The 12,316-nt window shown below is 42.8% G+C and overlaps 1 protein-coding gene across 1 annotated transcript in view; it reads right to left on the bottom strand.

Moving 5' to 3' along the window:
* The window catches only part of YWHAQ (tyrosine 3-monooxygenase/tryptophan 5-monooxygenase activation protein theta), a 31,159-nt gene extending 20,164 nt beyond the window's left edge, over positions 1 to 10,995 (bottom strand). The window contains exons 1-2 of the mRNA NM_001078127.2: positions 10,939 to 10,995; positions 10,073 to 10,445 (exon numbers count right to left, since the gene is read on the bottom strand). Of these exons, the coding sequence (NP_001071595.1) occupies positions 10,073 to 10,366 (294 nt within the window). The 5' untranslated portion in view covers positions 10,367 to 10,445; positions 10,939 to 10,995. The remainder of the gene's footprint in view (positions 1 to 10,072; positions 10,446 to 10,938) is intronic.
* Between the last annotated feature and the right edge of the window lie 1,321 nt (positions 10,996 to 12,316).

Below are 12,316 nucleotides of genomic sequence, written 5' to 3'. Positions count from 1 at the left end.
ATCATGGGAAGTGCTGTTCCTATGGATGGAAAGAATGTAAATGGGTAAGAATAAGAAAAGGATGGATAAGAATAAGAATGTAAATGTCAAGGATCTGTGCAAAAGTTTCATTAAAATGCTTCAACGCTGGCTAACAGCTAACCTGACTTCCTATCTCCAAGAGCTGGTAACTTTCAAACCTAAATGCAACCAGCTCCAAAAGCCATTATCTACAAATTTCATTCATGCCAACTCAGCTTCTAGGCTGGGTACCGGGGAGTGAAATCAGATTAACCTTCCTTAACCATTCTAACATAAGGAAGCAGAAGCCATTCCAAATATGAGTTCTTAAGTAAGTTTTTCAGGAATTAACCAGGGATTCTTTCTTTCCCAATACCTAAAATAAATTTTTCTTTATTATCAAGTCTGTGATTTTTCTGTCTCCAAATCTATACTCCTAGAATACTCTGGGGGGTAGAGGGACTGGGCAATTAGAAAGGAGGGGAAGGTGTTACAAATTTCATTATCACCACATAATCACAACTACTTAGAAACCTGCTCAATCACACAAAATGATCCAAGTACAGCAATTTTCAAAGTGTGTTCTGAGCACTCCCCTGTTGTTGTTCAGTCGCTCAGTCATGTCCGATTCTTTGCGACCCCACGGACTGCAGCACGCCAGGCTTCCCTGTCCCTCACCAACTCGGGGAGCTTGCTCAAACTCATGTCCATCCAGTCAGTGATGCCATCCAACCATCTCATCCTCTGTTGTCCCCTTCTCCTCCTGCCTTCAATCTTTCCCAGCATTAGCATCTTTTCCAATGAGTCAGTTCTTCACATCAACTGGCCAAAGTATTGGAGCTTCAGCTTCAGCATCAGTCCTTCTAATGAATATTCAGGGTTGATTTCTTTTAGGATTGACTGGTTTGATCTCCTTGCCATCCAAGGGACTCTCAAGAGTCTTCTCCAACACCACAGCTCAAACGCATCAATTCTTCAGCGTTCAGTCTTCATGATCCAACATCCATACATCACTACTGGCAAAACCACAGCTTCAACCAGATGGACCGTAAGCATCGAAGTAATGTCTCTGTTTTTTTCTGAGAACTCCGATCCCTCCCCCCATTTTTTTTGAGTGGGGTGGGGCACAAGCACAAACCGCTTTCATAATACATATTAAGATACTATTTGCTTTTTCACTGTCATGCTCTCACGAGAGGAGTTTTCCACAAGCTACAAAAGGTGTGATATAACAAATAAAACAATGCCACCATTCTCAATTTTCTTTTTAAAAGGTGTTATTATTACACTTATATGACATATCTAGAGTTGTCAAATTCAGACAAAGTAAAACAGTGGTTCCTGGGATGGGAGAATACGGAGTTAAGTGTTTAATGGGTTGAGTTTCATCTGGAGAAGATGAAAAAGATCTGAAATGCTGGTGATGACTGTGCAACAAAGCGAATGTACTTAATGCCACAGATGGCATGCTTAAAATGGTAAATCTGACATCTGGTTTAAGTGAAGTATAAGTGAAGTTGCTCAGTTGTGTCCAACTCTTTGAGACCCCACGGACTGTAACCTGCCAGGCTCCTCTGCCCATAGATTTTCCAGGCAAGAGTACTGGAGTGGGTTGCCATTTCCTTCCCCAGGGGATCTTCCTGATCCAGGGATTGAACCCAGGTCTCCCGCATTGCAAGCACACTCTTTACTGTCTGAGGCACAAGGGAAGTGACATCAGGTATATTTTACCACAATTAAAAAAAAAAAATACAAGTAATGTTAATTTCTAATGTGTTTATTATTCTAAAATGGGTTACAAAATCTTCAGTTTAAAATTTTAATAATGTAAATATCTACAGGTATAATCTATACAAACAAAAAGTTTTAGAGTCCACAATTTTTTGTTGTTGCTGTTCCACAATATTTTAAAGTTTGTGCAAAGGGGTCTTAAGACCAAGAAGTTTGAGAACCACCACGCCAGAGTATAGTCAATTATGTAAGTCTTCCATTGCATTCTTTACCTCCATTAATCTACTTAGCACTTAAATAAAAGCAAAAGCAATGGTGCAGAGTCTATCAGTCCAGTCTTCTAAGTGGACAGCAATACCTTTCCATAAGTTCTCCTATCTTGAGGTCAACAAGACATGGGCTTCACTGTTTTGGGTTTTTTTTTCTTTTTTGGCAGTAAAGGCATTCAACCACAGCAATGTAGAATTATACTGCTAACATGGCAACAGTGAGCACCTACTTACCCATTACCCATATCTTACCAATTAACCTTTGACCAAATTGCTTTATCATATATCTATACAATTCTACTTGTTTTTGTGTAAACTGAAGGTATCAGTACGTGACTGTCACTAGCCAATGTTTATTTTCTTTTGAAGTAAAAATTTATATACAACAAAATGTACAAACATTAAGCACATTCTTGCCAAGTTTCCACAAACACATATACATGTGTCATTCAAATCTGTATCAGCACAAAGACCGTTACAATCACCAAAGAAAGTTCCTCCATCCCCTGAGGTCCCCACTCTTCTGATTTTTCACCTAGAGACTACTTGTGCTTGTTCTAGAATTTCATGTAACTAGAATGACATTATGTACTTCTTCACTTAGCATGTTTTTGAAATTCATCTATATTACAGTATGTATCAATAGTCCATTCCTTTTTACTGCTGAGTAGTACTCTATGAATATACCACAGTTAATTCATTTTCCTAATAATGGACTGTTTTCAGTTTCCTGGTTTTAAAACAAAGCTACTATGGTCATTCTTGTACAGGGCTTTTTCTCTAATGTAAAAACTTAAGAGTGGAAAATTTCTAGGGGAAAAAAAACCTTTAAATCATGGAAAATCTCAAACATATACAAGAAGAGAGAACAGCATGATGAGTTCTCATTAAAGCCAGCTACTATTATATTAATTCACACACACACCTGTTTCACCTTAACCCCTTCATACTATTTTGAAGTTGTAGATACCATCATTGTGTCTTTAAATACTTCAACATGTAAACAACATTTATAATCTGGTCCAATTATTTATTATGAAATAATCAAGAAACCTTCATTTGATTTACCCATGGATTAAGTGTTTAATTATTAAAGTAGAAATGAACTATAATTTTTCTTCTTTTCACATCTTTCAAATGATGTTTCTCTACCATCCCTCCTTGATACCTAGAAAGTCAATGGTACAAAGAAACCTGCTGTTACTCTGAAAGAACTAGTGCTAAACACAAAATCTGGTATTGATAAATATCATAAAGAAATAAACATCAATATGATCAAGCAGATTTCCCAATTGTCAAGCACTCTGAATTACCTAATCTCATGACATGGTTATCATTTTATAAGTGAAACTGGTGTTGTTCAGTCGCTAAGTAATGTTCCACTCTTTGTGACCCCATGAACTGGCTTCCCTGTCCTTCACTATCTTCCTAAGTTAGATCAAACTCATGTCCATTGAGTCAGTGATCCCATCCAACCATCTCATCCTCTGTCACCTCCCTTCTCCTCCTGTCCTCAATCTGTCTCAGCATCAGTGTCTTTTCCAAAGAGTCAACTCTTTGCATTAAGTGGCCAAAGTACAGGAGCTTCAGCATCAGTCCTTACAATGAATATTCAGGGTTGATTTCTTTACAATTAGTGGGTTTGATCTCCTTTGTTGTCCAAGGGACTCTTAAGAGTCTTCTCCAGCATCACAATTCAAAAGCATGAATTCTTTGGCCCTCAACATTCTTTATGGTCCAACTCTCACAGTCATACAAAATACTGGGAAAATCATAGCTTTGACTAGATGGACATTTGTCGGCAAACTGATATCTCTGCTTTTTAATATGCTGGTCTAAGTTTATCATAGCAAGTGACACCGTGTATGAGAATTCAAAAAAAGTCTGATAACTAGCCCTTTGTGAGAACAAAGGTAGTCCTCATTACATTCTTAGGAGGTGAACAAGGAGGTAAAATTTCAACCCTTTCAGTAACTAGATTTTTGTTAACCTCAAACAACTATCTGTGCTGGAGAGGGTAATGGGAAATGGCGATTCTCAACAACAGCTGATGACAGTATAAACACACATAATTTTTTCCGAGGGCTATCTGGGAAAAAGCTGGAAATTTCATTTCCAAAAACTTAACTAAGTAAACTCTTGCATAAAGCATGCAACAAGGATGTTCTTCTCAGTGTTGTTTGTAACAAGAGAAAAATTGTTTACAATCTAAATGTTCAATAGGGCATTAGTATAATTATATAACATCCAAATAAACACACTACAGGGTTTACATCTAGAAACACGTATGCCAAACTATTAATGGCAGTTATGAAAGGGAGGGAAATACTTGCCACTCATCAGTTCTAACTTCCACTTTCTAAATAGGTTTCACTATAATTTCAGTTGGATCCTTTTTCTCTGTGCCAAGGTTGGTTTTTTGGGGTTTTTTTTGTTGTTGTTGGTTTTTTTTTTTTTTTTTTTTCTTTAAAAAAAAAAAAAAAAAGGCTCAAGGCCTTAGAGGTAATCCTAAGGTGGAAATTCGAAAATACAGGGTCCCCTGAGTAACTGCCAGAAAGGTGAATTGTAGAGTTAAACAGCATACAGAGTGACAAAGAAATAAAAAATAACTGAGATCTTAGACAAAGGATTCTGACAAGATGCCAATATATTAGTAAGAACCTAAAGGACAGGTGTCATACAATTCAATACAACTTAACACTGCTTGTTTTATTTATGACCTAACCCAGAGTTCCTCAACCTTGGCATGCTATCATTCGGGTTGGGTAATTCTCTGTGGCAGGGGACTGATTCTCCTATGCGTTAAGTGATGATCAGCAGCATTTAGGCTTCTATTTACAGTATGTTAGTAGCACCTCCTCACTCCCACCTCAGTCTTGACAACCAAAAAACCTCCCTCCCACCCTAGTCTTGACAACCAAAAACACTATCTCCACAACTTGCCAAATGTCCCCTGGTGGGTAAATTCACCTGACTGAGAACCACTGATCAAGCCTTATATATCCGTATATACAATATTTCACTCCATTTCACTCTTCAGAAAGAACTCTTTAGCTTCAAGGAGTTTACATTTTAACAGCAAAAAAAATGCAAAAGTTTTAAAATGTTATTGCATTTTATTGAGGAGGGCATCAAAATTAAAGATCAGGTGAGTTTTGTTCACGACAGATCTACCCTCCCTCCCTCCTCTAACTTACATTTATCAAACTGTACAAATTCCTCAAAACACTGATCTTTTAGTCAGTTACTATGTTATTTAGAGCTAAATGTGTTTCACACAATTTCATCTGGAGTCACACCACCTGGATTCCTTGCTCTTCCAAACTCAGTTTTGTGACATCAACCAAGTTACTTAACTTCCTCACGTCCCTGTTTTCTTAACACAGTGTGTATATCAAGTTCTTAAAGCAGTACTTGGCATATAGTAAAAGCCCAGTAAATGTCAGCTATTACCTACTATCTTAACTACAAGCCTATAAAGACAAGCATCATCTTCACCAATTCACAGATAAAGAAACAGGCTGAAAGAAACTTGCCTAGAATCGCAAAATTATAAGGTTACAGAGCAGTGATCCTAAAATAGTCGGTCTTGACTCGAGAGCCCATGATTTTTCAGTCATGTCAGTAAGCTTACGTTGAGACTAACTATCAAGAACATACTGGTTTCTTACTTCAAAATAATAACTAGTACTAGACACATTTTCTATAAGACACTCATTTAGAACACAACTGAATTCAAATGTATTATGGAATTAAGGTAATAGGATTTACACACCAACAGAAACAACTTTCAGTTTCTATATATTTTAAGATCAGTCTTATGGACTCTGTGGGAGAGGGAGAGGGTGGGGAGATTTGGGAGAATGGCATTGAAACATGTATAATATCATGTATGAAACGAGTCGCCAGTCCAGGTTCAATGCGCGATGCTGGATGCTTGGGGCTGGTGCACTGGGACGGCCCAGAGGGAGGGTATGTGGAGGGAGGAGGGAGGGGGGTTCAGGATGCGGAACACCAGGTATGCCTGTGGCAGATTCATTTCGATGTTTGGCAAAACTAATACAATATTGTAAAGTTTAAAAATAAAATTAAATTAAAAAAAAAAAAAGAACACAGACCTTAATTCCTGAAATTGTTTAAACATTATACTGAAGCAATCTACTGAAATCAGTCTAATAAAAGACCATCAATACAGAAGGACAACACGGGGTTGTGAGACAGAGGTTACCTTGTATACTGCATTTGCTGAAGTGTCCTGTTCTTACTCCAAAGTAATAGAGTAAGAGTTTGTAAGAACTCCAAAGTTCTTACAAAGTCATGGACTTTGTACATGATGTTTGTTCCCAAGTCCGAGAAGGGCTCTGTATACTCCTTTGGTTTCTTCAATTTGCCCTTACCTCACACTCAAGTTCTTAATGACTCGTGAACACCTTACTCAATTTGTTAACCACTGCCTTGCTGTCATACAACTTATTAATCTTTTTTACTTAAACTTTACCATTTCCAACATTTAATAGGATCACCCATGACTTTTTCATCACCTCTTCCTAAAGGCATTTCACTGCAATTGTCAGCTTTTCAACACTTTTTTTTGGGGGGACTGTATATATTGAATGTGTTAATTACTGCTTACAGCAAAGCGACTTATAGATATACACATACATTCTTTTTCCATGTCCTTTTCCATTATGGTTTGTCACAGAATATTGAATATAGTTCCCTGTGCTATACAAAGTTGTTTTTAACATTTCTTTAACAACTAACGACATGTTCTTCAACCTGGACTATAAAAACTACTCACATTAGAGTTGGAAGTCAGAGCATAGGTGGAATGACTGGGAGCATATAACTTTAATAGTCCGAGAATACCAGAATTGGAAGAAACAGAAATTTTAGCCCAACTCTCTGGTTTCACAAATGACAAAGACAGATAACTTGGTGACAGCTTCCTCTCTAACTTCTCTTAGATTCTACAAAGAACTTGGCCTTGACCATTTGGGTCCCGTTATTTCGTTTGCTCTTTAGATTACTTGCATTTCAACATTTTTTACTGCCTCCACAATTCAATATTCTCTCTCAATACAGTGATTATCAAAAAGGTTGAGAGTTGTCCACCATGTTCATTTTGAGTTAATAGTCCAAATAATTCCACCCAAAACTTACTCTATCAAAGAGAAAGACAAGACTGAAAATATCTACTTATGACCAAAATCCTGCCTATCTTCTATGTTACTCTTTTACTACTAGCCTCCTATAACACATCAGTGTCATCTACTTCCTCCACACCAAATTCCTCTTCCTGTTTACCAGAGGGGGGCAAAAAGAAAACCTAATCTTAGCACTCATGTTCAGCAATTTTAGATTTCATTTTTCTTTCCCCATTATTTAGATAGATTCCTTATTAAATCACTAATTTACCAATCTTTAGACTTGTTCACTAACCAACCCCTTTCTTATCTATCAGTTCAGATTACAAACTGGTAATTAGCACCCAAACTATGAACTAGATGCTGCCACCTACACATCATTCAAAAATCCACTATCAAATATGGAATATTCCCTCTGACATTCTCTTACATAGTTCCTACCCTCTTACAGGCTTTTCTACTACAATAGCTCTACACATACCCTGCTCTTCACACAAACCCTTTTCCATGAATAAGGCTGATCCTGTATATTCCTTCTGTCTGTTCTGCCTGAAATATTGACACTCCCATTCCCATCCTCCTCCTCGATGCTCATTCCAAAAGCCACTCCTTGTAAAGCCTTTCCTGAGGTTTCTTCTTCCTTCAAACGACAGAGCATTTTGTTCAGAACTGTCTGCTGGGAATTACATATTTACATTTGAGTACTTTCACATACACTCCTTTTTATAAACTACTGGAGGGCAAAATCTCCGGTTCTCAGGTTTGTTCTTCCCCTGCTGCTTAGCACAGTGCCCTGTACATGCTAACCTCTCAAACACAGCCAACTTGAAGATGGGCTTTCTCAGGATTTTTTGGTAAGTTGGCCAATAAGTCACAATTGGTTTCTTAAGCCATTTTACTAATAAAAATGTTTTATTTATACCCTGGCATCTGAACTCTTTCACTTAGTTTAAAAAACAGAAACAAAAAACCTGTCCTAATTTCAGGGGATCTGGCCTATTGAAACGATCTTCTTGGTCTCTCTTTGAAGTCACTTATCAACTAAGCAAACTCGCCTTTACTTAAGCCATCATAAAAACTAAAATTTATAGGAGCCAGAAAATAAAACAAGTATTCCCGGTTAATTTGCTAGAGAACAGGAAAAATTCTGTGGTCATTCTGAATTGCTGCAGGGTAAGTAACAAACTCCAAAGAAGTAACAGCACAGAACAAGAGACTGAAATATGATGTGAGAGCGCCCCAAAGTAACACCTGTACAGAAATGCTTCTTGTTAACAGAGGGAGTTCTTACAGTCTTCCTTGATGACACGGTGGATGTTGCCAACAACTGCTACCACATGCTACTGAAGTCTCCAATCACTTTTATTTCTAAGTTGGCAAATTTTTTTAATGTAAGCAATTCAGTTTAAAAATCCTACATGCCTCTTCTACACTAGGCAGGGAGTGGAAGACAGAGATGAACTTATGACTTTCATAAAACAAAAAATCTCAGTATGGTTTTCTCCACTTTGTACACACTCTCAGCATTGCTTCCTTTCCCCCTTTACCAGCTATCTTCATCAGCCCAATTTTGTTCAGATCACCTATTATTTGTACTGGAAAAGGAGGTGAAAGAAAAAAAATCCTGCCCCATGAATTTGATGGAGCAAGGAAAAAAAGGTTGGGAGAGCAAGAGGTTATTATCCCCTCTTGTCCCTCTTGAAAAATCACCAATCTACAAGATGTGTCTTTCATAAGCCCATCTAAAACATGTGTAACAGTCACATCAAAAATTAGTAGCCCTCTTGTAAAAGTGGCACTGAAAACAGGTAACGACATCAGGTATTTCGTATTTTATTAGCAGACCCTTAAAAACATTCCGGATACAATGCTGGTACTGAAATTTTAAAATCTTACCTTACTAATCAAAAGATCCATACAATGACAAAGCTAAAATGTTCTTTCTCAGTAATAAGCGTGAATCATAGCAGTCACCCGGCTCCACCCAAAAGCCACCCTAGCTAGGACCGGACAGTTCAAAACCTGGACAGCTTTCCCTGCTTACTCTACGCCAGATAGGAATTCATTTCAACACCTCAGGGTTTAAGTGTGGCTATGTAGCAGCAAGGAAACGTTATCCCGTACTGAAATTAACCAGGATACTTCATTCTTTTTATTTAGCTGTGCCTTTTCCACATTTAAGAAACTTTCCCCCTTCCCCATTTTTGAGGAAAAAGCTCAACAGCTACTCTACTTGAAAAATGAACAATCTATTCAGATTTTCGAAGTAAATTTGCATTATTCCTAGGTTTGGGAGGAGAACCGACTTCACACTGTCACTATCCAAAAGGTCCCGCACTTTCTTTCAACGGAAGCCTGAGCCTATGAATTGATTAAATACATGTGAAGAACGGTTCCCAGATAGCCTCTATAAGCTGAGGAACGAGTTTCAGTCTGGTACCAATCTACTCGCACGTTTCAAAGTTACTTGGTGTGGAGCAACCCACTATCTAGGAAAGATCTACTTACCACTGGGGAGGAAGAAAAAAAAACCAAAAAGCTTCTTGATCTCAAGAACTGAAATGCACCAACCCACTATCTAGGAAAAGATCTACTTACCACTGCTGGGGGCGGGGAGCTTCTTGATCTTAAAAACTGAAATGCAACAACCCACTATCTAGGAAAAGATCTACTTACCACTGAGGAGGGAGAGGTGGGGGAGGAAAAAAAGCTTCTTGATCTCAAGAACTAAAGTGACACATCAAAGAGGCCAAAGCTAACCACCTCAAACACAGCGGCAGACCATCAGGCAAGCCCCGGCCCCCATTCCGTTGCCATGAAAGTCCCAGGGAGGGCCTCACACAAAGCTGGAGGGAAGGAGGGGAGGCCGCCGCCCCCCATGCCCCCAACTTCTCCCTGCACCCGGAGAAGGTCCGCGGGACTCACCAGGACCGTGGTGCAGATGGACCTCAGCTCGGACTCCACTTTCTCCCGGTAGTCCTTGATCAGCTGCAACTTCTTGTCCGAGGTGTCGGTCTTCTGCTCGATGCTGGAGATGACCCTCCAGGCGGACCGGCGGCCCCCGACCACGTTCTTGTAGGCCACCGACAGCAGGTTGCGCTCTTCGTTGGACAGCTCGGCGCCCTGCTCCGTCACGGCCTTCATGCAGGTGGCCATGTCGTCGTAGCGCTCGGCCTGCTCGGCCAGCTTGGCCTTCTGGATCAGCTCCGTCTTCTCCATGGGGGCCGAGGGAGCGGACAGCGAGGTCGAGCGCGGACCCGGGGGGCTGGCGCGGGGTGGGGGGGCGCGGCGAGGAGGCCTGAGGGCGGGCGCCGGGGGGGGGGGGGGGCGGCAGGAGGGCGGGGGCGGCGCCGTCAGACAATGCGCCCCGCCGCCCGGCCGCCCCTTTTGTCCATCCCCGCGCGCGCGGCCCAGTTGAATTTCCCTCCCCCCGCCCACGCTCCCCACACCGCGGGGCGCCCCAGAGGGTCTGGGGGGTGGGGGGGACGCCCGCCGAGCCGGGCTGCGCGGCCTGAGGTAGAAGCTGATGTGAGGTGAGGCGGGGGTGACGAGGAAGGGCCGCTCCCGCGCCCGCCTGGGGCCCAAGATGGAAGCGGCCGTTGGCCCGCACCTTCCCGCCGGAGCCTGTCCCTGAGAGCGGGCGTTGAGACCCGCCGCTCTCCCTCCCGCCCCCCCGACCCCACCCCGGGGAAGGCCTCCCGCCGGACTCGCAGGCCCCGCCAGACCCCCGAGGAGGGATTTCCCCGTCCCCCCAACCCGGCCCCGCGTCCCGGGGCGACCCCGGCGCTCACCTTCACGTCTCCGCGGCCGCGGCGCGAGTCCCACCTCTTGGATCCCTCTTCTGGCTTTAGCCGAGGACCCTCCCGTCTCAGCCTACCTCGGAGCCGAGAGGCGGGGCCGCCGCGCGGCCCGGCCCCTCGCGGCCGCCCACCCCCGCCAATGGCGCGCCGAGATGTCCCCGAGAGTTCCGCCTCCCTCCCCGCCTCTGGCCAATGAAGACTGAGCGCGCGGAAACGGGGGCGGAGGAGAAGGGGGCGGGGCGGTAGGGGGGAAGGGGAGGCTAGGAGGGTGGGTCGGCTTGGGCAAGTTCGGTTGGCCGGCAGGCTGCGGCTTCGGCCACGGGGTTTCCTCCAATTAGATCCAGGGTAAAAGGACGTCACTGTTACCATGGCAATGCTGTTACCAACGCCCCTCATCCTCCCAGCCACCCCCGGCACTCGTGGGCGCGGCACGGGAGCGGGAGGCTCGCACGACCTCTTCTGCGGTGGCCGGGTTCTCTTGCTGCTGCGGCGTTGCAGACGGTTCACTGCATCTTGTTGGCTCCCCATGCAGCTGCGGCTCTCGTCGGCCCGGGTGAGGTCGGACCTGGGAGGGTAACACCATTGGCTGTTTTGTTACCCAAACTCCTGTCTTTCCTCCACCTTCCTATTCGTGACAAAGGTTTGGAGCTCGAGACACTGAACACAGCCTTTAATGACGTTGCGATGGGGACCGTGAATTAGAAATAATCCCATCCCCATTAAAGAGGAATTAGTTCCTGGAGAAAGTGGCATAAGCTTGGGTTTTACACGATACGTTCTTTTTCAGACCGGCACCTAAAACCTGAAATTCCCTTGGAAAATTACCCCCCTCCTCCAAAAAAGTCCAGGCAATGCCAGATATTATGATTTTCTTTCAAGTGGGAAATAACCTTAGGGATAATTGGAAGAAAAACATACATTTAATCCTGCCTCCCCCCGCCAAAGCAACTGTTTTTGTATTTCTTTCCAGACTTTCCAGGTCACGCGTTTAAATACTTATTTTTCACATCACTGCTGTCTTACATGTACATGCTTTTTATCTTCTAGTACTATTTTTGAGAGGACAATCGAAAAGCTAAACTTCTCTCCCTAGATGTTGACTGCTGACTTTCCCTTGTGAACACCCCTCTGAAATGAGAGCGATCGCCTCAGATGGCTTCTATTCAGGGTCATCACCAGCCCTTTCCCTTCCCTTTAAAGTGGGCGCTCCCCTCCTGCCACTCCCTTCTCTCCGGAATGTTCCCAGTACCAGACTCCAAATAAGGTGGCTGTCCTGGGTGTCTGGAAAGTGGTCTTTGTGCCATCTGGGCTCACACAGCCGTGATTCCAGTTCCAGCACATCCAAGGAAAAACAGATCATTGAGAGCAA

The sequence above is a fragment of the Bos taurus genome, chromosome 11 (genome assembly GCF_002263795.3).
Source record: "Bos taurus isolate L1 Dominette 01449 registration number 42190680 breed Hereford chromosome 11, ARS-UCD2.0, whole genome shotgun sequence".
NCBI classification, from domain to species: domain Eukaryota; kingdom Metazoa; phylum Chordata; class Mammalia; order Artiodactyla; family Bovidae; genus Bos; species Bos taurus.
Note: the sequence above shows the minus strand (reverse complement) of the source record. Positions and strands in the feature narration are given on the sequence as shown.